Source organism: Fundulus heteroclitus, chromosome 17 (assembly GCF_011125445.2).
Source record: "Fundulus heteroclitus isolate FHET01 chromosome 17, MU-UCD_Fhet_4.1, whole genome shotgun sequence".
Classification (NCBI taxonomy): Eukaryota; Metazoa; Chordata; class Actinopteri; order Cyprinodontiformes; family Fundulidae; genus Fundulus; species Fundulus heteroclitus.
This window is the reverse complement of record NC_046377.1, coordinates 8,718,815-8,745,828: the sequence shown is the minus strand read 5'-3', so window position 1 is coordinate 8,745,828 and position 27,014 is coordinate 8,718,815. Positions and strand designations below refer to the sequence as shown.

General features: G+C 42.0%; 1 protein-coding gene across 9 annotated transcripts in view; it reads right to left on the bottom strand.

The window, feature by feature from the left end:
* The window catches only part of foxp2 (forkhead box P2), a 128,745-nt gene that overhangs the window by 19,173 nt on the left and 82,558 nt on the right, over positions 1-27,014 (bottom strand). For all 9 annotated transcript variants that reach the window (XM_036149220.1, XM_036149226.1, XM_036149221.1 and 6 more), the window contains 7 exons: positions 20,236-20,373; positions 16,902-16,991; positions 14,605-14,794; positions 13,471-13,765; positions 11,898-12,002; positions 2,801-2,888; positions 286-369 (listed from right to left, as the gene is read on the bottom strand). In XM_036149220.1, the coding sequence (XP_036005113.1) occupies positions 286-369; positions 2,801-2,888; positions 11,898-12,002; positions 13,471-13,765; positions 14,605-14,794; positions 16,902-16,991; positions 20,236-20,373 (990 nt within the window). The remainder of the gene's footprint in view (positions 1-285; positions 370-2,800; positions 2,889-11,897; positions 12,003-13,470; positions 13,766-14,604; positions 14,795-16,901; positions 16,992-20,235; positions 20,374-27,014) is intronic.

The window sequence follows — 27,014 nt, the reverse complement described above, 5'->3', positions numbered from 1 at the left end:
GAGCCAAACAATCACCAGCAGCCAACAGGTTGTTTTGGCCTATTATAGCTATCACAAAGAAATGACCCCCGCCGTTTTAGCCGAGGACTCCGTCGCGCCGCCATCTAATACACTCCCAAACTCTATTGTCCTCTCACAATGCACAATAAGTGATAAGGAGCACATGTAACTGTGTATTACAAATCCCATTCGCCTCCCTTTCATCTTCTGCCGCTCGCTTAAACTGTTCATTTTCGGCGATCGGAGGCAGGCGTGTTTACAGGAGGCAGAGCAATATGCACTCACTGGTTTGGGAGATGACTTGGGCTCTGAGGGCCGCATGTGCAAGTGGGTCATCATCGCCTGAAGACGCTCCCGTTCTTTAGAAAGCTGTTAACAGGAGAGGAGAGAGTGCATTAGGGGTGGATTAAAGAGGAAAGGAAAGAAGGAGGAGGGAAGCAAGAACAGAGACGGGTCAGGCAAAACAAATAGCATTTCATCTTTTTGTCAATATCCGAATTTAGGTCAGCAAAAAGGCTTTGACAGTAACAAGCTGGTTGGGCCATAAATTAGGTGGTCCTGGGTGTCTGCTCAAAGTCCTGTGGACACTGTTAGGGGGATGGAGCGCAGCCAGCACCTGCCGAGAGGTGAAAGGGTCTCCCAAACAGGGTGCCAGCGGCCCCGCCTCCCCGGTCCAGTTAGTGGCCCCAGCCGGTGCTCATCATCAATCTAATTCACATGGAGTGACAGGGACCGGACCTTGTGAAAGGCTGAAACGCTCCCGCCCCTTAATAACACAGACATACACAGAGCTGGGCCTCATTACAAGTGATGGGTCTTATAGCAAAAAGAAACTGAGATGATGGCGCTAAGGATGGTAAGAACAGGGAGAGATGAGAAGGGAGCAGAAAGAAGATGTACAATGTAATCACACTGGGATACTAGAACTTTGCAATCAAAAACATTTGAAACTGAACTCTGCCTTTTTTTTTTTACAACTTCTCAGTTATTTACTTTTAGGACTTCTAATAATCCTGATGAAGTAATGAGTAATGATAGTGCTCAAAATATATTTTTAGGATGTTAGAGCCCACTCTAAATCAGATGTGGAACTACGGCTAAAATAAATTCATCATTTATTGCAGAATGATCATTTTACACCAAAAGTGTAACACAATTACGCCTTTCATTTTAGTACATTTGTGGAGAGGAAGATCCAATTTTAAGAACTAATTCTTTTAAGCAAATTTATAGGTGACACAATAATTGGTAGCCCTACCAGTTTCTTAAAAATAAATGGGAGAAAATCAATTGTAAAACTCTAGAAAGACTCTAGGAATGCCTTATAGTAACAACGTTGATTCCCTGGGAAATAAATTTTGACCTAAAACAGAGACTCATGTTTTTTAGACCCTGTCAAACAAGGAAAGACAAGATAATGTGCCAATCAAGTGAGGGTGATGTGTGCTGATTGTAAATTTTCAGGAAATTGTTAATTACTTAAACCATATCTACTATCAGGGCAATACAAAGTTTCAAACAACTGAAAATGTGACAATTAACGCTTGATGAGGACCCGACTTTTACATCTCACCATGTCAGCAGGATTACAAAGGAACAAATAAAATGTCCAAAAAATAAGAGACATTTTTGGCCCATCCAGTCGCCATTGATAACCATCAGTCTCTTTCTAAGTATTTTCTGTCCTACTGAGAAAAACTTAAATGTTTTAACGGATTTTGCTCAACTCTGCAGGGAAAACCTCATGCTCTCTTTTAAGCACGGTGGAAGATCTGTGATGCTATGGGCCTGTTTGTATTACAGAAACCCAGAAATCATGCACCCTTTGGAAAAAGCACCCTTTCGATTAAAAATCTGTTGGTCTAACTGAAGACGGGGTCTTTTAGCAGGAGAATGATCCAAAGAATATAGCAAAATCAACACAGAATTGGTTCACTAGACCATCAGAATCCCCTCACCTAAATCCTATATCATTTGCGAAATGTTATAGTAGAGGAATAAGGGATGTCCTACTGTAAAAAAGCAGTTGGATAAAGTGTTGACAGTAGGTAGCAACAATCGTGCAACTGCTGATTCTGTTAAAAACAACCATTTCTTCTTGCTTTGCATGGAATAAAAACATTCGAATTAAAGGTCCATTCTCTACTTTTTTCATGAGAATATAGTTCCGGAATAAAAAGAGAATTTATTGTACCTTTTTTCTCTTATTAGACATCTTTACCAGGGGTGCTGGAACATTTGTTCGCCTCTGTCTTTATTTGTTTCAAAAGGCAGAGCTGTGCTCGTCTGCAGTGCTGAGTAATAATGTCACTCAATCAGCGCTCTCATTATCTATACAACATGACTTCTTAATAAGGTCACGCTCCACCTACTGAAAATAGTTCCCTCCTTTTGAGCTTTCTTCAGGTGCAAAGTGCAGTTAATTAACACAGCAGACTGGGAGAGATGCACTCGCTATTAATTGGAAAGAAAAAGAAGGAGGAAGAAAAAAAAAAAAAAAACGGAAGCAGCAGCGAAAATAAAGCATGGGCTTAATTCAATTAAAACAGCCATAATGGCTTCTGTTGTAAGGCCTGAGGATTCCTTTGTTTAGTGGCTTTGTTGAATTCAGCAGGTCCTGCTTGTCTGGAAGTATTAAGCAAACCAAAATCTGGCCTTTCTCCTACTCGTGCAAGTTTTACAAAATAAAGTTTTGACTGCTATAGTCGTGACCGCACTAATGCACTAAAAATACTACCATGTAAATTTGCTCTGCCGTGGTATATTTTTGCCCCTTTACTACTTAAAAAAAGAAACTTACTTGTATTTCCAGCTGCTGTACGACTTGCATTTGGACTCTACACTGGGCTGTGCTTCTGTCATCCAGAGCGTGTTCACTGTTTAGGTGCCTGAAAGGACAAAGGGATAAATATAGTCATCTCAATTCAATTTAGTTTGGTTTAATTACATAGCGCCTATTCACGACACATGTTATTTCATGGCACTTCTTGTGGTAAAAAAAAGTTACGTCATTCAAATCATACCAGAGGTTGTGGCCTGAACTCACGAAAATTTTACATGAACTGCGAAACTAATACTAACCCATCCCTTACCCTCACACCTGAACCTAAACAAACACTAGTATACATGTTACCACACACTACTAAAGCGACAAACAGCATTTATGTAGGCAAAAAATTCTGTTGCAGTGACAAAACCTGTCATGCACCCTGTGCGTCAATATATGACAAGAGGGGTACGCCCATCGCGCCAGTATGTGACGTGCAGGTGACTTGACCGAGCGTCAATATTTGAAGAGTCGGGAGTGAGAATGTGTTGATAGAGCATGCATGGAGTGATAGTGGAGAGGAAATATCCGCTTTAACAGGAAGAAACCTCCAACAGAACCAGGCACAGTGTTTAAGAAAGGGTTAAGAAGAGAGCACCCACACACACACAAAGAACACTGACCCCAGAGTACTTTCTATGTGAAACAAAAGTAAAAGGTTAATGGCTGTACTAGCAGCTTCATCTAGGAGAGAAACATCTAAGGAGATGAGGCGGTTTTCATGTCTAGAGGAGGAAAGAGAGCACATACAGTTAGCCACAGTAAAAGCTAAGCTAACAGCGAGCGTCTAGAAGAGAAACAGGGTTTAACGCTGAAAGACAGGGCCAAGTGTATCATTTATAGAAGTATGAAATTGTTGGCAGCGATAGCTCAGCCGATTGACTCCGTCCAGGACGGTGTCACAGCTAAACAGAAAGCCAGGTCAGTAGTAGCTACTATGAACATGAAATAAAAGAAAAGAAAAAATAGAAAACATGTTGTTAAAAGTTGAAATAACATCAACCAATGTAAGATCGAAGAGTAGTAGAGTGGATGGAGAACATTCTCCAGCAAACTAAGCTTATAGCAGCATAACAACACAGATAGCAAGATAACCTGAGTAAGACAAGTTTTTAAGCATAGTCTTAAAAGTAGACAGGGTGTCTGCCTCACAGACTAAAACTGGGAGTTGGTTCCACAGGAGAGGATCCTAATACCTGAGAGACCTGCCTCCCATTCTACTTTAAGAAACCCTAGGAACCACCTGTAAAGTTGCAGTCTGAGAGTGAAGTGCTCTGTTAGGAACATGGAACAGTCAGTTCTCTCATGTTTGACACCTGTAGTTGGTTTTCTTCCAGTAATGCCCTATATTTAGCTCAATCAATCCTCCCATCATCTCTGATTAGCTCCCCGGTCTCTGCTAAAGAAAAGTATCGCCACTGCATTATACTACCACCACCGTGTTTTACTGTTGGAATGGTGTATTAAGGGCGATGTCTACTCTCTGTTTTCCAGCACTCTTGGCATATCATTGTGTTATATGCTTTTTAGGATTGTTGTTTTTTAACCTAACCTTGCCTTAAACTTCATTGCTTTTTCATCCCTGACCTGTCTGGTGTGTTCTTTGGTCTTCACAATGAGACTTTTTTTTTTTTTTATAAGGCACCATATGGTAACACTAAGATAACTTGGTGTACCCTGACACAAAGAAAATGTGGTAGATAATAATTACAGTATCAACTTTTGTTTTTATGATAATTTCTATACATGGACAATTATCTATAGGATCCCAGTTAGAAACCATTGTTCCTATCTGAAATGAAGTAATTAGTAGTGACATGACGGTGTGAGGCACCAGTTTTAACATGACAATAGTTCTGCGCCAGTTTAGATGGTGGTGGTGGTGGTGGTGGGGGGGCTTCAGCGCCAGCCTGAGCACTGCTTTCTTCTGAGAATAAAACGTGCGGGCCCAGCAGAATGGTTTTGTCCCCCTAATTTATTGAAAACAATACACACAATTTAACACCGGCAACATTTGACACACAATGGCGGCTCTTCACTTGAAGGTGCATTATCGCTCCGCAGACATATTAAATATATCTGGTGTGTTCGCCTCATTAAAAGAAAAAAAAAGGGCAGCCAGACAGCCATAACAGTCAATGAAGGTTTTTGTCTCGATCGGATTTCATCTGTAGGACACAAAAAAGCTCAACCATTAAGATAGACCTTTATTCCAGACACACGTACGCGGTAGCGCAAATATGTGGTGGAAAAAGGCTTCCTAAAGTGTTGTGATGCTGGGTAATGAGCCTCTATCTAAATGATCATTGGAGACAAACTCACAAAGCAAGCTTTGAGGAGACACGCTTATGAAATGCCAGAGCTGCCACTTTATCTGCAGTAATTATAGGTTAGCTTGCAGACCCTTCAATGATCGTTTACAGCACAGCCTCCAGTGCATTAGAGGCAGTACAAAATATCTTCCTCTCTGGCTTTCACTTTATCTGAGAACACAATCTTGCTTTCATTATCGAGAACACACACTTCCACCCCCCCTCCCTCCCTCCCCCCCTTTTCTTGTTTATCTGCAAAGCGCAAAACAAGTCAACTAATTCAGCTGCTTCTTCTTGGCCTGTCAATCAGAAGCTGAGCAGAACATTTGTAATCACAATTGTCCTGTACCTTTCAATTAAGACTGAACACGTTTTAAACCGCTTCATCTCGTCCCTGCCTTTGCTTTCTTAACCATTTCAGGTCTAATGCTCTGAAAGGTTTCATTATAAATCAAGAATGAGGTAGCATAAAAAAGAAGAAGAAAAAAAAAAACAAAAAAAACAAGGAGAGGTGGGGAGAGAAATGCATGAGGGACGGCACTGGTGGATTTCCACAGCCTTGTGCCTAATTGCTGTTTCAGAACACGCATGCAAAAAAAAAAAAAAAGGGGGGGCATTTCATTAATCATTTAATCACGTCCCTCGCAGGATGAGGGAACTAATGTTGCAAATACCCTTTTCATTTCACTGCCCATAATGCTATCTTATGCACTTGATGTATGGTGTGTGTCATGAATTACAGCTGCTTCAAAAGCACAGAGATGGCTGCTCGCTGTCCCTGAAGATACCTCATTACAAAACAAGGAGGGGGGGAAAAAAAAAGAAAAAGATGAGCAAAATCTTTATCGAGCCCACGTCTCATCGTCAAGCAGCTACGCTTAGTTATGTGTGCATGTGTTTGTGTGCGAGGCCTCACGGCGGTCCTGCAGACAGTTAGAGCTCCGTACATTCAATTTCACTGCTGGCCAGTTAGCAAGGCGATTACAGGAAGATTACTACGTGCATTTATAAAATATTCAAATGGTGCATGTTCTGCTGAGCATTAATAATGCCAAACAAAGACAGAAACGGAGGAGAAGGGGGCGGGCAGACACACAGGACAGGGAAAGAAATGACAAAAGAAAATCCAATGTTGTGAAATGGGGAATAGGAAGAAGGTTTTATGCTTCTAACCTGACTGAACAACGAAAATGATTCTAATCACCAATTTTCACCTAGTTTTATTGTTTATTCCATTTTTTTATGTGAAAAACTAACAACACATTGGGCATAGCTACTAGGGTTAGGATTATGATGACATGGGATGAAAAGGAGACAGTTTTAAAAATCTGATTAGTGTGGTGTGCATTTGTATTCACCCCACTTTACTCTGATGCCCTTCGGTAAACTTCTTCTTGATTAAAGCCAAGTTATAGCCAAGAAGGATTTCTACAAAAAACAAAAAAAACAAAAACAAAAACAAAAACAGATAACTGGTTTATTTGCCATTCAGCAAAAAAGGATGAAAAGATTTTTGAAAAGTGAAAAGAAAATTTTTTGGGTATGCTGTAACATTTTTTTTTGTCCAGCCCCATTTACTCCAAAACCTCAAAATAAAGCACTTGTTTATTTGCTTTATATATAGCTAAACATAAACTACCAGAAGATAAGATTAAAAAAAGTTAACTAAAAAATGAAATTTGAAAAGTGCTGCATACATTTGTAATCAGCTCTTTTAATTTTAATACCCCCAAACAAACTATATCTCATTTGGTGTTAGTTATACATAAATAATAAGAAGCAAATTATAATGTAGTGTGATTTTTTTCCCCTATCACTAGGCATGGATGATGGAAAACTGGAGAGAAAAGATGTAGACCGGAAGATGTGGCCAAGGCATACAATTCAGAACAAATTAGAGTAAATATTAAAGCAAAGGGGTGGAAAAACAGGCATGAATGGAGACACAGCTGTTGTTTTCAAACCCCGAGAAGGATTCGTTGTTCTATTAAAATCTGCAGTTTGTCTTGAAGAAAAAAAAGAACAAAAGATCTTGAAGGTTTTTTCCCCATAGCTATAGACATGAATATGTATAGGACATCAATGTCCACTAAGGGCCTAATAATAAATCTATTCAAGCCAGAATATATGGGATTGTACGCTTCTGCTAATTGTCTGTGGGTATTATCAGGGGCTATGAAGGCCCAGTAGAGAAAGTTGAGCCCCTAACTGTTCGCACATGACACACGATCACCGGTTTAGCGGTACACACTTCTAAATAAGTGCATTAACGCAAAGCCTGTTTACACACGGTCTCTTTCATGGACACTGTCGCCATTTGGTGGTGCTGCCCTGCCTTTTAAAGGTCTTAGTAGGGTGGAGCAGAGCTTCACCAGGCAAGGGGCTGGGGAGCTGCTTAAGTAAATGCCTGCCTCAACAATGTGCATATGTGTACATTATATAAAGACAAAGACATTTGGCTGCTGCCTTGTGGGTTTAATTAGTAGAGGGTTACAGACACTAGCGATCAGGTTAGCGGCTGAGCTTGCCATTTTAACACAGAGCCTGCCTTGGTGCCACTAATAAGGAGAGCAGAACGGTGACAGAACATTGAAATAGGTGGGTGGGGGGGTTGCTGGTATCTGTTTTTGTAAGGATCGAAGCATACTTTTCAAAATCTGTGATAAGGAACATTATTGCATGTATAAAAAGTCTTGAGAAATGCATGAGAGTCCCTTCCAAAATGACTCATTAGCTTTGAACTTTTTTCAAATTTTGCCACAGCACTAGAGCTCCATGGTACAAAAAAAAACAAACAATCCAAAGGCGATATTATGATAGCTAAAAACTACAGTGATGATACAATATGTGTTAAATCCACATTCTCCTCAATCGTATCTTCTTAAACTGTACATGGAACGACACTATGTGACCTTCAGCAAGCCCAGTAACAAGGCTTCAATCAACACAGTGAAGAGATTTAGTGGTTTCCAAAGTACAAATACATGTTACTTGGAGTATATATCAACAAACAATTACTGCATTATGACCAAGATTGTCTGCAAAAATAACATTGCGAACATTGACACAACCACAGGCTTCAATGTATTTTAGATAGGCCAGCAAGTTCATGACTGTGACGAGGAAATAAAATGACATGAATAGTTTTCTATAGTTTCCCCAGAAAAATAGCAACCTAGCCTACATTCACCATGGATATGGAAGCTAGTCATATGACTAGGAAGCCTGAGCTAGCTAAAAAAAAAAAACAGACTTGAGACTGGACTGTAGAATATCCTTTTACTCATAAAAGTCATTTGAGAAAACAATGTATCCTTTTCCTTCGATTCCAAAGTATAATGCTGATCTTTTCAGCTCCTAACTGCTTGTCCGTTTATTTTTACCAAAGGCTGCTCGCAAAAAAACAACTCTTGTGCATAACCTCAATGCCTTCATGTGTTTCAGCCCCTCTTTGGCGCGTAGCTAACACAAACAGAACCCCAAACTGAAACACCTAGTCAATCAAGAAACATTCCCATAGATATTACACCATTTTGAACTTCACAGAGCTAATTCGGGGTGCCGTGCTACCTCGCGGCTACCTTTTCGAGGTGAGACACTTTAAAGTGCGCCGAGGAGCCGTTTAAATGCTGATTTTGACAAGTTTCTTCATGCAACAAAACAATAGATGACTAAACGTGTCACTGCCGCTGAGCCGAGCTCCTGCAGCGAGCGACGAGGCGGCAGCTTGACTTGGGTCTCTCCCCAATCCCTTCCCAACAAATGTGTCCCCCCCCCCCCCCTCCACTGAAGTCCCAACATCTAAGCTGTCATCTAAATCTGACATCCGCTTTATGTAACCCCGTTTAAACGGTGCTTCTGTCTGTGTGTGTGTGTGTGTGTGTGTGTGTGTGTGTGTAGTCAAACGGCATCTCCGGAAACATGAAAGGACTCCCTCTGACACCTACAATGACTGCTCCAAGGCATGGCACCGAGCAGCCATCTTTGTTCAAATGACGAGCCTGCCTTTTTGTGTTGCCGTCTGTTTTCTTGTGCTGGCTGGGTTACAGTACAGTTTTTGTGTGAGGGACTCAGCCAAGACGTGATCCTGTAACAGGCGACGCTCTGAAAAATGTTCCTACAAAACTGCCTGCCAACCTGCGCACCTGTTTTTTTGTTTTTTTTTTTACTTTGAAATACAACTGTTTTCTCTCCACCTGTCTTCCTGGCTCCTCTGGTTTGACTTTACAAGCGTGCATGATTTCACAGAAGCTTATCAGCAAACACACATCTTTTATACAGTGCACTTCTAGTCCTGGATAAAGTGACCAACTAAGCTACCTACACAGAGTATCCTTAAAGCACACAGACTAGCGTGCGTTTGCGTGTGAGCAGAGCATACGGAGCCAAAAAATAGAGTGATGCCTTCTATTAAGTGAGTGCGCTTAGGTGATTGGATATGATATCAGAAAACCTGCTAATCCGCCGCAGTCTTGCTGGATCACAGGTGCCTCTCTCCCCAAAGCTGCAAGGCAAACTGCTCTACCAGGACTACAGCATGTGTAGTCCTGGATTGTGCACCACAATCTGCTGTTTCATAAGATTGTTTTTCAAGATTGAAGTATTCATGTAGCATTTAACGTTTCACATCTTGTCAGGGTACAACCACTATAGAGACTTTATGTGACAAACAGATAAAATGGATCCTTTTGAACTGAATGAAAAGTAGTTTTTTTTAACATTTCATGAATAAAAATATGATAAACGTGGCAGCACCAAAGAGGCTTGTGGTATTTCTGGGGGAGCTGCAAAAATACACAGCTCAGGTGGGAGAAAACTAACCTAATGTCCCAATCATGGTAGTGGCAGCATCAAGCTTTTCCTTACCAGGGGCAGGAAAGCTCACCAGAGTTAATACGAAAATAAAGAGTCCTATACAAAGCAATCCTGGAAGAGAACATGTTAGAAGCAGCAAAGACTAGACACTGTGGTGAAGGTTCATATTCCTGCAGGAGAACAACCCAAAATACACCAGACACACCAAAAAAAAACAAAAAACAACCAGAGCAGAAACGGAATAGTTTAGAGAAATATATTTGCAAGTTTCAAACATTTATCTGGGAAAACTTTTCAAATGTATCAATTCCATTCCACTTCAAAGCTAAGCACTACTTTGTTTTAGTCTATTTCCAGCACGTGGCATCACAACGCGGTCTTAACATGACAAAACGCAAAACATAAAAATCCCTGTATATTGATTCTGACATGTATGTTTCACATTTTCCAAAGGATATAAGCAAACACTTCCCGTGCTGCAATAGTAATATCTATTCATGTTCATTACATTCAAATCCACAGCAGTCAATTACAGCCCTTTTAACTTTATTTGCCTTGACAGCATATGAAAACGGAGCCTAATCTACTGCCTGGAAGTATCTTTGAAAGACTTGAAAACACTGTTTATTGGAGTCATTTCAATCCACAGATACTCCGCCTAGCTGTAATTCACAAGATGCAGTAGAATTAGCAAAAGCTTGACCTAAATCTTACATCCTACTTTTTATTTCTATAATTATTTTGTGTGGATACATCTCCTGGCTTTCTGCACCTTATTGCAGTCAACGCTGCAGAGAATTGCATTACTGGGAAAATAAGTGGATACATTGTCCTGATTTGGGGAGTTTATGAGAATTCACATGGACATTTACAGCCCATGAAAAACACTCACCAGATCGTTATTTCACAGTTAATTACAAATCTAATTAGAATATTCAAATTAAAGCTTTCCCTTTCTTTTCTTCTCTGTGTGAGAGCGGGGAGTCAGGGATACAGGGAGGGAGAGAGGCTCTCGGTGAGTGGCAATGTGATAACCTGTAATCGGCAGCGCTGCAAACACCTTCTTCCTTTGATGTCCCCCCACTAACATCCTGGCAACAAAGCCGGCCAATTACAAATGAGCTAATTAACTAAATTGTTGATGGAGCATGAAGAGTTCATTTGCTCCGGCGCCTGCACCATGACAACAGTGAATGGGGGCCCTTTGTTGTGGAGGTAAGTGTGCGGCCGTGCGAGTTGCCATTAGCTTTTGACGCTTTTTCACAAACCTATCAGGTCCCTCCACGCTGCGGAGGAAATTTGTTATGGATCAGAGTTGGTTTGAGTCATGCTTTGCAGGAGCAGAACCCTGTCAACTCGCTGTCTAGAGGTCAGAATGTGCCCTGTAGGAAGACAGGGAGCGTTTCAGAGTAAGGCCACGAAGAGAGGAGGAACAAAAAGGGATTGCTTTGATGTGTCGTGCTCAAAATAAGACCTGGCAACACAAACCAGCTTTTAATACAACTTTTTTTACATTTAGTCACATTGCAACCAGGAGATTGTGCTTGGCCCATGACCAAGCAGCACAAGTCGCTGATATAGATTGGGCCTTTTTCCACCTTTTTCAGAGTTACACTGATGAAAATGTTAGTTACAACAAAAGCATTGGTCTTTTATTTAGCATATTTTAACTTTAATTTTAGTTTCCTGTCATGGGAATGTGCAGCATTTCAATATGGTGTCTGAACTGATCAGTTTTGTGGTCTGGACTAATGTTATGTGCTACTTTGTGCTGATTTATCTCATAAAAGCCCAATAGAATACATCGAGGTGGTCTATGTTGTAATGTGGCAAAATGTGGAAAAGTCAAAGTACTTTAATGATTACCGTTGCAAGGCACTGTAATTGAGAGATATAAGAAGACATAACAACCAACACCACATTGTTAGACAATATCCTCTTACTTCAAAAACTGTCCAAAGTCTTCACACACGTTCTCACAGCCGGGCCACTTGCACACGCCGTGGCCGTATAGGGGATGGGTTCGTCCGCTTTCTTCATGAAGTGAGCTGGAGGCAGATCAAGAAGACGAGGGAAAAAAAAAAGAGAGAAAAATGGACAGAAGTTAAATTATTCAGTCATCCAGAGGTTTACTATCCAAGAGAAACAGCGGACAAAAAAGTAGGACATGAAAAAAAAAAAAAAACACAAATAGAACAAAATTCACATCCTAGATCTTACTGAATTAACCCATAGTCAGTGGTGACTAATGTGTGAAGAACATCCCCCCCACGGAAATCCAGAACGAGTTGGTGCTGCAGCCACCACCCCATCTTGTAAATCCATTATCAGGGAGGAGGGGGTGCAGGCCTTCGAGTAAACATTAAAAATCCAGACAGCCATATAATTTTCATCAGGAGATTAATACACTGTGTAACTTATGTTCTTTGAGGACAAGGGTGCTCTGGCGTTTTTCAAATGGCACCCAAATAAGTTACGACCCTGCCTAGACAGCACATCCTATTAAAGATGACAGTTTAACCTTTAGGCTTGGCACTGGTGTGCGAGTGCGCTCATGGAAATGTGAGTGAGGGTGTGGGGATAGGTTATGCCTGCGCGCGCGTGTGTGTGTGTGGTCGAAGCCCTGGCAGAACTCACACGGCGTTTTTACAGAGGGGCTTCCCCCACATCGATCCGTGGCGTGTTAGTAAGCAGCGCTCCTGACAATACTCCTTGTTCGATCATTACGAGGCACCACACACCCCTCGGGACACAAGCAGATGTTTTCTTTTCTTCCTTGTCTTCTCATTTACTTTCCCTCTCTTCTTCCCTGTCCTTTTTTCTTCCTCCAAGCCTACTTTTAGTGGGACTGCAGAGATAGCATCTACTTTAAACCAATTACACAGCACTTCCACCTCTATTTCAAGTCTCCACCAAGCATCCACACACACACACATAAGCACGCATGCACGCACCCACATCTCCATCCTTAGTCCTTATTATAATATCGCCCAAGAAAAGCCTTTGAATAATACATGGCCTGGATAGGCAGATATGTGAACAGCCAGTGTTTCGGTGCTGGGTGCATTTATAAAAGACGCCATCACAAGGATAAACATCCTAGAAACGCCACTCAAGGCATCACATATTCTGTTTACATGACAAGCAAGCCAGGAAGGTAATTTTCAAAAGAGGAAGAAAAAAAAAAAAGAGAGACAAAGCACTAAATACTTAATGTACAAGGGGGTTACCTTGTCTTGTCTGCCAGCGAGGTTTGTTGTCAGTTTAAGTGGGCCTGCCTGCGTGGCTTCTACTCCCTGCGTTTGATATGTGTGTGCAAGCTAAGTTTGTTCAGAAGCTCCCCCGGGAGAATAAGGTTCTCCTTTTGCTTGAGTACCACTAAGGCACTAATAAACTATTGAACAAATAAACAAAACGTCTCGTTTTCCCCGGAGTTTCTGCACAACAACATCAAGCGGCTTGTTGTGCTCTGCTGTAATCTCTCAAAAAAGGCGCCTCGGTGCCATGTTCCTCTACCTCTCGCGCTCTCTTTCCCGCTCTCGTCTGTGGTTGAGGATGGGCGACTGTCCGTTGGTGATGGAGTGGTGCGAGATTGGCGGCGACGCTTTGGCAGGGTTGGAGGAGGAGGTAGTTGAAGTGGAGTTGTTGGTGGAGAGGTCTAAACCGCTGCTGACGACGCCGGCCCCGGTGCCGCCGATGCCGCCGCTGCTGTTGTGTTTGATGCCGTTGTCCTCCATGGCGTGGCCGCCGCCGCCGCCGCCTCCGGTCACGTCCTTCCACAGCTGCTGGAGCTCCGCGGGGCTCAAGCCACCTGTTGGGATCGCAGAGGAAGGGGAAGTTGCGGTAAACTGTGAGCCAGCTAAAACCCTAACTTTGGCGATCGCACTCTCACGGCACTGCTGAAAATATCTAAACTACTCTAATTTTTTCCCTACAAACTTGAATTTTCAGCACGTCTCTTGTATCTAGTCAGATATTGACTTTAATTGAAAAACAGCTCACTTGCTCCTTGCGATTCCTTGCCAATTCCACCTCGGTAAACAAGGCTTTCTATCGTAGTGTGGGAACTCATTACTCAACATTCACTCCTGTGATCTTGTCAAACACCTCCCTGCCTGTTGTTTTCCCGTCCCCGCCATTTCACCGGTAAACAACAAACAGGAGTGTTTACTTGGAACGGGGAGGAAGAAAATGGAGTCTGTTCTCCACTCTCCCTCTTGTGTTTGTGCTTTCCTTCATCTCAATAACGGCGGTAAAGAACAGCAACAAGCACCGAAAGAAGGGGGAGTGTGTGTGTGTGTGTGTGTGGGGGGGGACAGAAACAAAGATGGAAAACAGCAAATACAAACACTTGCAGGGCTAGGAGAGAGACAGAGGTAGACAAACAGAGCAATGAAGACTAGGAGGAAGAGTGCAAGACTAAACAAAACATTCATGTGCAGAGTTAAGGACAAATTGGATGGTAGGGGAGCATACCAATGAGAGGGACGCAGACAGACACACTTAAAGATAACACAACAGGATCACATGCGCATACCAATTAGAAAACCCAAGACAAGATCGAGAGGAAGGAGCGGGGAAGAGGCGGCGCTGATACTTGCGGACAAACAACAGGGGGGCATGTGCTCCAAACCAACGCGACTTGCTCACCTGGCGGGGGCAGGTTCTGTCCGGGCAGGGCGGCCTGGCCCGGAGCGGGCCCGGGCAGGGAGAGCAGGCCCTGCCGCTGCATGTTGAGCAGGTGCTGCTGCTGCTGGAGCTGCTGCATCTGCAGGAGCTGCTGCTGGAAGACGAGCTGCTGGGCGGCCAGCTGCTGCTGCTGCTGCTGCTGCTGTTGTTGCTATAGAGAGGAGCGGGAGGAAGAGGGGAGCACGGGGGAAGAGGAGGGAGTGGAAATTACGGTGGAATTAACAGCTGAGAGCGCAGGAGACGTCGGCTCGCCGTCTGTGAGCGTTTGGAGAAATCTCCCTCGCCTCCTCCATGACCTTAGCTCTGCCTCTTTGCTTCATCCTCCGCAGGTTCTAGCTCTCTGTCTGCTCGCACTTAGTCTTCCCTCCTGGTTTTTTTGGGCTGTACCAAAGTGCTGTTATCTCCTCACAAAAGTGAGACTGTCAGTGTATTTAGCTTCTGATTGTGTATGATACTAAGCCTCTGGTATAATCCTTTCCCCCCGCCGTCCTCGATAGTTAATTGTCTCGCCTTCGCCGATGCTCTGTTACAGCTTATTTGACCAGGGGGAACAGACGGAATGAGAGTTTTACAGGTCCACGTGCATTTGAATGCACGGTCACAAACACACGGATGGCGCGCCACCCCGCTTCCCCCTCCCACTGGACTCTCCTCGGTAAGTTGTTTACTGCCAAGCCAGACAGGCAGCTGCGAAGGGCTTGTGAAATACACCGCAGCGAGATGGAAAATATCAAACTAGAAATGGGCTTGCAAAAGTATTCAAACCAATTGAGCATTTTTTTTTTTTTTAATATTGTTACACGACAAAATACACCGTTTTGTTGTGACTTTTATTTTTCTTGTGAAAGACCAACACAAATTTTGCAACAATTGTAAAATAGAAAGAAAGTTATATGTGTTTTCTCTAAGAAATTAAATCAGAAAAGTAAGGTATATTTCCTTTCTCTGATAAAAAAAAAACAAGCAAACAGAAAACATCCCCATATGATGCTGAAATCAACAAGTTTCCCAGTGGGGATGGTGTGTTCAGGGCTTTGTGCAGTCATTTTGAATGCTAGAGCACTTTGTTCCACATGTTTGCTTGAGTCTGATCAGAGACTGAAAACCATGTAATGATTTAGTATCAAACTGATACTTTGATGCGATGTACAAACAGGACTTCTTAAAGTTTTCTTTCCGTATTAGCTTTCTTTCTGGTCCTCCTCCCTAACGTCTAGGTTTGGAGTGCATGATTTAAAGTTGTGTTGACAGATTCTTCCACTTAAGCTAAAGATCACTGCAGCTCCTCCAGAGGTGCCTCTTTGCTGCCTCTCTCATTACTGCTCTTTCTGTCGGTTGAGGTGAATGGACATGTACGGGTGGGTTTGCAGTCTTGAAATATTCAGATGATTGATTGAACGGTGCATAGGAGAGGCACAACTTGAGATGCACTCACTGGAAAACAGGCTGCATAATGGAGTGATGGAGGGAGACAGTTTGCTCCCTCGCCTTGCAACCTTCCGACGTGTCTCGAGAGAAATAAAGGAGCAATTTCTATTCCATATTTGACGGCAAGGCCCCTGAAAAACTCTATTCACAAATCCAAACAGAAACAAAGCCGCCGGGAGGTCAGTTGCGACTTCCTGTTGGGGGCAGCATAATAGGCAGACTGAGGAGACGGCGAGAGGAGCATCACAGAGGAAAGGAAGAAAAGAAAGGGGGAGGGCGTGTGTGTGTGTTTAGGTGATACAGTCTTTCTTTCTTATCAATTTAAATACTTCCAGTGTTGTCTTGGATGGGGCCCTGCACTGCCTCACAAGGTTCAGCATCAACGGTCTTACTTAAATGCGGTTGACTTGTCTCACTTGTGTTTTCACAGCCAAGAGGAAAGAGACAAAGCCTTTTCTGTCAACCAGCTGACTGTTCTCAGATTTATGAGAGGCAAACACTATAACTTGGTGGTTGATACATTTGAATGCCCAGAGAAAAAAAAAACTTAGTTAACTGTTTGGGTGCAGGACTCTTTGAATTTGGTCATTCTTCATATGTCCCTTGGAAACCGTTCATCAAAGCACACTTGATTGTTAAACTTGCTAAAATATGATTAGAACATGAATCTGTCAGTTTCCCCTGAAAAGGAGTTCTGCTTGACAAAAAGAAACTCAAAGGTAAAACTCCACCTGTGGGAATTAGACAAACATTTGTTTCCCTGTGTGTGTGTTTATCTTTATATCTTCTATGTGTCTTTAAATCTTTGGTATGCGTGATGTTGCATCTACCTCTTTAGCCTGCTTGCCGGGATGCTGTTGTTGGAGAAGCTGCAGATGAAGCTGCTCCTGTTGTTTCTTATAAAACTCCTGCAGGTGTTGCTGTAGGCATAAACATTCATAAAAGACAAAGGACAAAGAGAAGATACACTGAATACATTTTTTATCTCCAAATGATCAAGAAAAACCATCAGAAAAATCAGCTGGAGACCAGAGTCAGACCATTTCAGGCGTGTCTGGCCCTTTTTCTGGTCAGTGAATGCACCATATCTAATCACAACCAGGTCCGATAACATTAGCACTCTTCGGTGTGGATGCTGTTACTAAACGAAGATGACTATATCAACAAGGTGCTTGAAAATCAAGTAAGAGGAAGCATAAAAGGTTTAAGCCAATTTTTTTATGGGGTATGTCAGCTGGTAATTCCAGCTGCTATTAAAAGACTAAATGAGTGAATGCTGGATTTGGAAGTACTGACAGCACTTAGTGGAAATTGTTAACAGTTAGTAAAAAAAAACTAGTTATAATTGCTAAATTAAGGGGCTAAAAACATCTTAAAATATCAATTCTAAAATCGTTTTATCTTCGTTTAAAAATAATAAAGCCATATTTTTCAGGGCCTCGTCTCACACACACTTAGTGTGAAAGCACCTCTGCTTCTAATGCAGATAATTAATGACCACTCAGTGCAAAAAGGCAGGAAAAACATTCTGAATGCCATGCCTATATCCTCTGAAGATAAAATTCATAAGGAGAAATCTGAATCTGCAGGAATAGTCATCTGCCGGTCAAAGCTTTACAAACACCAGTGATACGAAATAAGAACTCTTATCTCTGCTGCTATGATCAAAAACTATAAATAATCTTTTCAGAGACAAGGGAATAGAACTTCTTGAAGATGTCTACCTTCTGCAATATTCTGTTTGGGGGTTACAGACAAACTCCAAAAAAAGCACAAACCCTCAGAGAAAATCTGTTTTAATCAACTTTACCTTTTTTATTTTGCTTTAGGTATTTTATATTTAAAAGTGATATTCCCCAATTGTCTAAAACTGAATTGTTCTAGACAATAATCCATCATTTTTAATATTAATGTGGCTGCCTGTATGTGCAGACTGGTGAAAAGGATTTTAAACCCTCATAAACAAATAATTTATCCTACAAGGATAGTACAATGGTAGTTTCAGTTTTTGTTGCAACATATTTATGCTATGGTCTTTTTAGACAACAATTTGAAAACAAGCGTATTGGACCTATTTCAAAGCTTTAGGCCGATTTAGGAGATAATTTGGTCACTGAAACAGTGAAGCTTTAGGAACTGTTGATATATTTGGGCTCTTAGCAACATAACTTAATACTAACAATTTGTTGAAACTAAGCTGATGTAGGAGAGATCTAGATCTAGACAATGGATACTGGTGAGGAACAACTTGACAACATTTCCCTGTCCTAAAATCAACATAAGCCAACTAAAATGTTGAGCAAAATATTACACACCAGAAGTTTAAAATGGGTGTGGAATGGCATACGAATGTACCAAAAGAAAGCCTTGAGTAGCAACACAATTATTAAAGAGGGACAATCAGAATGACTGACATGCTTAATTAATCTATTCTCTATCCGTTAATCAAGTCTTTGAATGAGAAATGCATTTCAACTCTGAAATGAGACTGTACCAAGCGTGTGCTTCCTCAAGTCAATTCCAAATATTACATCATCCATCACCTATCACTCAGCTTCTTCCGCTCAGCCCTACTCTCAGAGTCCCTGACGGAAGCTTGTCAGGGAATTGAACCAGCGACACCACCAGAGACGGTTAATTAGAGGTGACATGAACATGTACTTCAATTTAGGATTGTTTTTGGTAAGCGTGTCAAGGACACCGTGGTGAGCTCGCAAAAGCAAGTGTCAGCAAGAATGACTTCAGACGGTGAGTTGATTTGCAGGCTGCATGTAAGAGCTTAAAAGTTATAATCAAAGTGTAAATACCTTACAAATGTAAAACCCTTACAAAATGCAACATGATTTTTATAGACCCTTCCAGTTCTTTATGGGGTTTAGAGTTTAATAACGTGGAATGGGAAGCTAAGTTTTATGTTAGTAGCCACCTCAGTTTTTCTAAGTCAGACCCTCTTCCTGAACTTAAGGCTAGATTTTAAACTTTAAAGATGTAAAACTTTTTGATCAGGTTAGTTAGTTGGATATGGTATTCCTGAAGCTAACAGAGGATTTACTGACCACTCTGTGATCTTCTTCTACTCTTCATGTATACATCAGTACCAGTAATCTACGGGGCTCTCTCTGCACGCTCTTATCCTTCCGTAGAAGGTACGCCCAGCCCAGTGACTCTATTGGGCTGACTTTTTCCAAGATGGAGTCAGCAACATAGCCTTTACTCTCATTACGTTTTTTTCCCCCTATAGAAAGTCGTCCTCGCCCATTGCTACAGTGTTTGGCTTCCCCTCTCACAGAAAATACCTTTTTCTGAGTGTTTGACTCTGTGTCTACTCTGGACAAAGCCATTGACCGAGCTACAGGTGCCCCCACTCTGTTTTACTGTCCCTCTGAGACTTCTCAAAGCTCAGTGTTTGTGCTTAGTTGTGTCTCATTTCTGGATGTAGCCAAAGTCAGCACTATTACTTCCATTACCTCCTGTTGTACTTCACTGTCTTTATTTTTCATAGATAGTACTCCTGGCTTAGTGCTGTTTTTCAGCCGTGTGTCTTTACTGGATGTAGCCGCTGTATTTTCTCTTTGCTTTTTCTCTTATAAGTGCTCCTGGCTCAGTGACTATTTTATTATTTTATTGTGCTCAGCACCCTGAGCTGGACATGGACATTAATCCTGCAATACGTCTCTTCCAAATAAATGGCATGTAGCCATCACCACTGTCTCCACACACATGTTTAAAATTGAATCAACTAATTGATCCGATCAGCTGGGCTTCTATAGATCCCCAACTTCTCACCAATTGCGATTAAATTATCAACTGAATGTGTCTTTATTTTATCAAGATTAAGACTGACTACACGGCTGGACTTCTTTGAAATAAACAGGATTAAGTGCAACACCATTTGGACCAAGTTAAATAATAGGTCATCAACTATATCTGATTTTTGTATTCTTTTCAAGTACCTTAAGATGACATTTATTTGATTTTCTCCATATAAATAAATTGAACTTAATTGAACAAGTGTGAAGACGTAGATATTAATGCATACTTTGAAGTTTTGCTTTTGCTGCTATCTCTGAGGTGTTTGTGTCATTATATTTATTTTCGTTTTGGTCTTTCATTATTCTCTTTGTGCATGTGTGTGTGTGTGTGTGTGTGTTAGTGTCTGTGTACCTGCTGCAGCATCACCGCTTGCTGCTGCTGGAGCAGAGCCTGGAGCTGCTGTGGGGAAAGAACCTGCTGCTGGAGGATCTGCTGCATCTGCTGTGGTGTGATCACTTGGGGACTCATCATGGCCACTGACACTGGAACCTGAACATGGATGATATGTAATGAAATGATGGAATGAGAGTCAGGGCGAGGAAGGAGGCACGGAGAGGGGCAAGACAAACAAGATGCAATAAATGTGAAAATGGAGAGCGGAGGGAAGGGCAAACAATGGGAGAGCGGGGGGAACGGGTAGGGAGATGAGAAAAATTGGAAAAAAGTTTGAAAAATAGAGCGTTAAAAAATGAATCACGCATAGAAGCGTGGATCTACTGGGAATGAGTTAACTGGTGGTTTGAAAGGTAGGGGGAGCAGGCTGTGACGTTTGGCAGCCTAGAGGAGATGCTGAAGGACACATGGGTGCTGTGTCTTTGTGTTGCTCATCTTATTTTTCTTCCTTTATTCTGCTGGGAAAAGCTGGGGGATTTAAATAGACATAGACCTTAATTAGCAGGACCCTTGAACTCCCCTACTTTGGCGTGCCTATCAGTGCTGCTACTGTTAAACAGCATGAAAATGCACAACTCTAAAACTGATTATAACTGCACTGATAAGGTGGAGACATTGTGGCAGGGAATTTAGGGTTCACCTTTAAGTATTTAAGGTAAGAAAAGAAAAAAAAAAAAATCGGACAAACAAGCAGATGTCTCTGCGGGTGCGTCGATTAGAAAAAAAAAATGGTGCCATTTCTGGATGTTAAGCTATCAAGAAGCAGAAAAACAAAGATACACAATGCTTTGCTTCTTCCAAATTCTTCTCAGGCACCACAGCTCCCAACTTCTGAGGCAGCAGATCAATAGGAAAACAATATGTTTTGCTGCCGTCTTTGATTGCGTGTGCGCAATCCAACAGGGGAGTGGAACCTAACAGTTTTATTTTGGAGTTTTAACTCCTCGTGGCTCCTTTAAAAATGTAACATCTTAAGAAGAGAAGATTTCTCTGTTTACTTTTCGGAGAGTGAAAACCAGTTAATGATTTAGTATCTAACTGACACTTTGCCGGGACTTACACAACTCGACTGCCAAGAAGGTGCGGTGCAGTTCCTTCCTTCTGTATGACCTTTAAAATACACTCTAATGTCATCAGCATAGACGGAAATCAGCTTAAGACTCAACAAGTGTTTGGAATCAACATAGATGGCAAACACGGTTGAAACATCAACACGGAGTAACACCTTCACTGATTCTAATTGCAACAGTGTTTGCCACGGAGCTGCCATGACAGTAGCTACCCTATATGGAGTGTCAAGGGGCCAATAAGACATCCCTGTCCTCATTGCCAGCTAATCAAGCTGGCTTGATTACTTTCCATGCATGTCTCTCCTTCCTCCCTCCTTCTCTCCGCTCCTCTCCCTCTCTCTGTCAGGCCTTGACACGTCCTTGTTTAGCTCTCCTCTCCTCGATGCCAACCCCCCCCTTCGCCACCACCATCCCAGGTTTCTCCCCCCTCTTTGATTAGCCGAGACATTTGCATGGTCACTACACATTTTTCATTTTAGAAGTCATTATGCATTAGTGGCTCCTGATCGCCCGCCTTGACTAATCCTGATGAACTGAAAATCACAGCTGAAGGTCAACTTCCAGCCGGCCCCGCTGCACATTCATATTCATATTCAAACAAATCCTGCCTCCATTGTTCATTAGGGTCTTAGAGAGAAGGGACTCCATCTAAGGTAGGAGAGATGGAGGAGGAGGAGGCTGTTTGTGGTACATCTCTTTTCTTCTTTGGACTCCTCGATGCTTGCAAGGGGACAAGAGAAATTGCATTCACAATAAGCGAGTTGTCGAACAAAAGCTGTCAAAAGTTGCAAATTAAACAGTCCATGTGTAATTATGCAAATGCCATGCTTACACCTTCGGTGTTATTAACCCTTAAAGGTACATTTGCTAGGTAAGTAATTACCCCTGCAGTCACTCCTGGTTTTGTGTTAGATGCCATTACAATTGGACAAGTGCAGCGGGCAAACATCAGCAGAGATGCACTCATTAAGGCTATTAATTGGAGCGAGCTCAAAGATGTTTGGGCACACAAAAAAATAGATGCAGGCGTACCCGTGCGGGGTTTTCCGCAAATGTATGCGCATACATATGTAAAGTGGAATTAAATATAAATTTGTACACGGAGCTTCAAACAGTGTCGGCATTGTGTGGGAGGTGAAATATAGGCACTCAAAGTCAGGTATTTGTAGGTGAATAATGCAGGATGTCATCAGCACTGAAAAAAAAACAAGACTTCAAACAAGAAATGCAAAATTAAGTAACAGAATAGGTTAAAAAAAAGAAAACAAGTTTATGAAATATGGAGGCTCTTTTTATGCTGTCATTAGCTTTATACGTAATGGGTGATAATCACCTCCCCAAAAAAGGAACAGGAAAAGAAAAAGCAGGAAGGGAAAAGAGAGAGGGGGGGAAAAGGCACTGGCCCACATCTACTGTGAAGTGCAGCACAATGCTAATTCCAGCATTTAACTGCATGCTTTTCTGCTTGACGTATCAGAGGCTCCAAGATGAAAGCAGATAAGTAATTGCTCTCCTGGTTCTTATTCTTCACTGACAACCCATAAATTTAATTTTACACACACGTTCATTTACATTTTCGAGTATATGACATGATAATTGCGGCAATATAACACCTCCATTCTGCAGGATCCTGCAGGAGGGCTTGATTGACGTGAGCACTGAATTGAAAGGAACAGGAGGCTGAATTGCCTCTCCTTGAAATGATTTTGCCACGAAGGGATGAAATTAATGAGCATTTAGTAGACGTTGGCAGTGGCGTAAACATCCACGCGCCACGAATAGGCTCTCTATTGCAGAAGAGGGAACTGTGATATCCAATTGGACTGTGCTTCTTCTTTTCTCTGTTATTCAGAAGGGAAGAATTGTGTTCCAGTTTTGGTATGCAGAAGGTATTAATGAGACTTGCTCAATTGTTAAAAATTATCCACAGCTGATGTAGCCATTAAGGTAATACCTAAAAATGTTAGTTTCCAGGTCTTAATAGTACAAATACCCACAGTAAAAGATATATTCAAATAATAATTGAAAAAACCTTTGAATATAAAGTTTTGCTTTAGAAATCCCCTTGATTTACTTGAAGATCAGAATTGAAGCCCTTTTTGTTTATACATTTTGTCTTGAAAACAATGAGCTACACTGACATGAACCTTGAAGCTGTCCTTAAATCTCAAGAGCAAAAAAATACCCTTTAAATTGGCTCATAATGTAAAATAGCAATGGGACCCTTACCCAAATAAGCAACAACCTGTCTTACCTTTTTCACTGCTCTGCCCAAAATGGCAGGGATTTCTGCACCCCATGTTCACCAAAGTGACACCCCCAACGTGTTTGACTCACTTGGATATGCATCATTTTAGATTTACAACGATGTGTTTTTATCAAAGCCGGGTAAACCAGGAGATCCAGTTCAAATCTAATCAGTTAGTTAGGCTGGGTATTCCTTTCATTTGATTTCACGTTAACACAGCTCACTTCCCAATAATTAGAGGGAGAACTGGTGATCAGATGCCAACCAAAAACACTGTGGGGTGGCTGTCAACAACATAGGCTCCAGTCACAAGGACAGGAAACTGAGCAGAGCTTCAGACACTGCAGAGATAAAAGCAATAAGGAACTGAGGGGTCCTCGTGTTTAATTACTGTGAATCCTTGGCAGGGTACAAGTGACTACCAATTAAGCCATTGGCTCTGTTTTTACACAGCGATTGAGAAAGATTAAGAAATTAAGAAAGGAAACGAGGTCCGAAACCCCATGACTTTAATCGTCGTTTCACCAAACGTGGACCCCCGTGATAGCCTGTTGACTTCTGACATCTCAGCTCCATTGCTGCTCATCTACCAACCAATTACAGCCAAATGTGGCCAGAGCATCACTGATAGCCAGGACGCCTCCCTAAGAGAGCAACATAACAACAGTGCTGGCTGAGCTGGCAGGATTCAACTCTCAAGTCCAAGTCTATGCCTCGCAAAAGTCTTCACACCCATTCAACATGTTCCACATTCTGTCTGGTTGTAGCCAGCCATTTTTATGTATTTCCCTGAGATTTTCCTTGATAAACCATCATAAAGTAGTCCATGACTAAAGTGGAAAGAAAATGAAAAATAACCCACAGTCAGTCAGACTGGGTGGAGAGTACCGCATCTTGCCAAATATTCTCTCTTGGATTTAGGACTGGGCTTTGACTAACACGACTATGCTTTCTAAACTTAAAACTGCCCCGCCACTGTCCCAGTCTCACATCCTTTTCACCCTGTAACAAGCTTTTTTTTCAGAACTGTAAACAGCTCCATCAATTCCCCCATCAACTCTGACCAACTTCCCTGTTCCTGCTGAAGAAAAGCATTCCCACAGCATAATGCAGCCACTACTGTGTTTCTACATTGAAATGGTCTGTCAAAAGTAAGAGTGCATGTGGAATTTTTGTTATTAATTAGGTGACTTCTGAAAGCAATAGGTTGCATTGGATTGTATTTAGGGGCACAAGAGAAAAATGGGTTGATTCTAAAAAATATATATGATTTTCTTTTTGCAATGTATTTTGAAAACTATTTCACATCATTTTCGTTCCACTTCATTGTTGATCTATGACAAGTTTGTTCCCATAAGGTGAGAAAATGTGACACAGTTAGAGTATAAATACTAAATCAAACATGCATAGACAGGATGGTGTGTCAAAGCACATGTTGGGCTATTCAAGATCGATGCCGTAGTTTGCCGGTCCTAAAGCAAAGTGGATTACTGAATGTTTTCCTGAATCAATTTCTATAGCAGCTTGGCAGCAGTGCACAGTAACTGCAATTTATAATAACATAAAGACCCATCATGTAAAAGCATCTCATAGAACTCCCTCAGGAGATTGGGATGGGCTTAGCACAATTTCCATATTGATTTATCTCTTCATGTAGAAACTTACTGATTAGGCCTCGTGAATCCAGTGCACACTAGTGTCTAGCTCATGCACATTGTTTGCTTCATTATCAGCGCACGCTGACACACCTTTATCGGCAAAACTGGCACAGCTCTCTCTCTCTCTCCGCTGATGCTCGCCAAACTCCCTAAAGGGGCGCAACAGCGAGAGTGAAAGGGAGAGAATTAAAAGGAAAGTGCAGCGAGAGCAGAGAGTTGAAATAGAAAGTGTGCGAGCAGGTGACGGTAATGTTGGTATGTGTGTGTGTGGGAGGGTTTCGGGGTGGATGGGGGGGTTCCTCTGATGTTGCAGGTAATATGGCCTCCACTGGATCAGCCTCTTCATCAGTGACACACAGTAAATTACAAGTGCTTCAAGCAGCTCAGTGAATTATAGTTCATCACTTGGAAAGGCTTTCCCCCCCCCTCACCACCGGGGCCCGGGCGTATCAGATCTGCCGGTTAGGATCCAATTAACACCCTGGCCAGAATCATCTGATTGCATGTGTAAGGGCTGGTATAACTCGTTTATTGCACCCATGTATCTTCTGTCACAAGGTAAATTTGTTGCTGCTACATCAAAGGTCTGAGCTACTTTTTTTTTATCCCTCCCTCTCACTTTCTCTTGATCCCTCAAACTCAGCTACCTCGCCTTGGGGTTGCATTTCAACTTCTTTTGCATCACAATGATGAACCTACTCTGTCCCCGCAATTTAGCAATCTTGTCCTGTAGGTGTTGTAAATGCAAGGGGGAAAAAAAAAAAAAGACGAGGTAGGGGGAGGGAGAGGGGACATGAAAAAAAAAAAAAAATCTTGTTTTCTGGTTACAAAAGCAGCAACCAAGGGTGTTTGACTTAGAATGTGCTGACGTTTTTTTTTTCACTCTCTTTCTTTCTCAGAGTCAACAGAAGTTTTCCTCATGAATAACATAATATTTTCCCCCTCTCGTTTTTCCCCTTCGCTGTGATAATTTTTCTCTATTTTCAGATGCAACCAGAGGGGATGCAGTGGAAAGATATATTCATAAATGTAAATGTGAACTAGTATTCCTTTCACCACGCACACTGGAGTAAGTCAACCTCTACAGAGGCCCTCCCTTTGAACGGCACGGGCTTCCGTTCAGATCGTATTGGCTTGCCGCTGAAATGTGCAGAGTTGACCTTTAAAAGTGTGACACTTTCTCAGATGGCCCAGTGCTCATAGCTAGCATGAGCGGTCCGGGCAGAGAGCTGCGAACACAGAATAAAAGCGTCCAAAACCAAAAGCATCCTTCACGATCCATAAAGCCTTTCTACTTTGAAAAGAACGTTGTGCAGACGGAACCGACGTTACTGCTCTCATAAAAGTGCATTCGCAGCTTGACAGTGTGTAGGGGTGAGCACGGCGGTCACAACAGTAGCTTGGGACGCGCTAGCTTGCTAAGATGCAGGATCAAATTTTAATCACTGGCAGAGGAGGTCGGGTTGCCGGCTCACGTTATCAAGCATCTATCTAACACTTCAGGGTAAGGTCATGGAGGGTCATGTCAGCTGGTTTATATGTGCCTTGGTATTCCTACACAGTCTGTCAAAGTAGGAATTTTTTTACATATTTTCTTTGATTCAGAGATCAAGTGATCCATTCACTGATGCAAAAATGTTGCTTCCTTCTTTTCTTCCATTGAAAGTGAGTTAAAAACAGACTGAGCACTCAGAAAATCAAGAGTCTGGAAAAATAGTGTTGATGTGAAAACGATGAAGAAACCATTCCATTAAGTTTGTT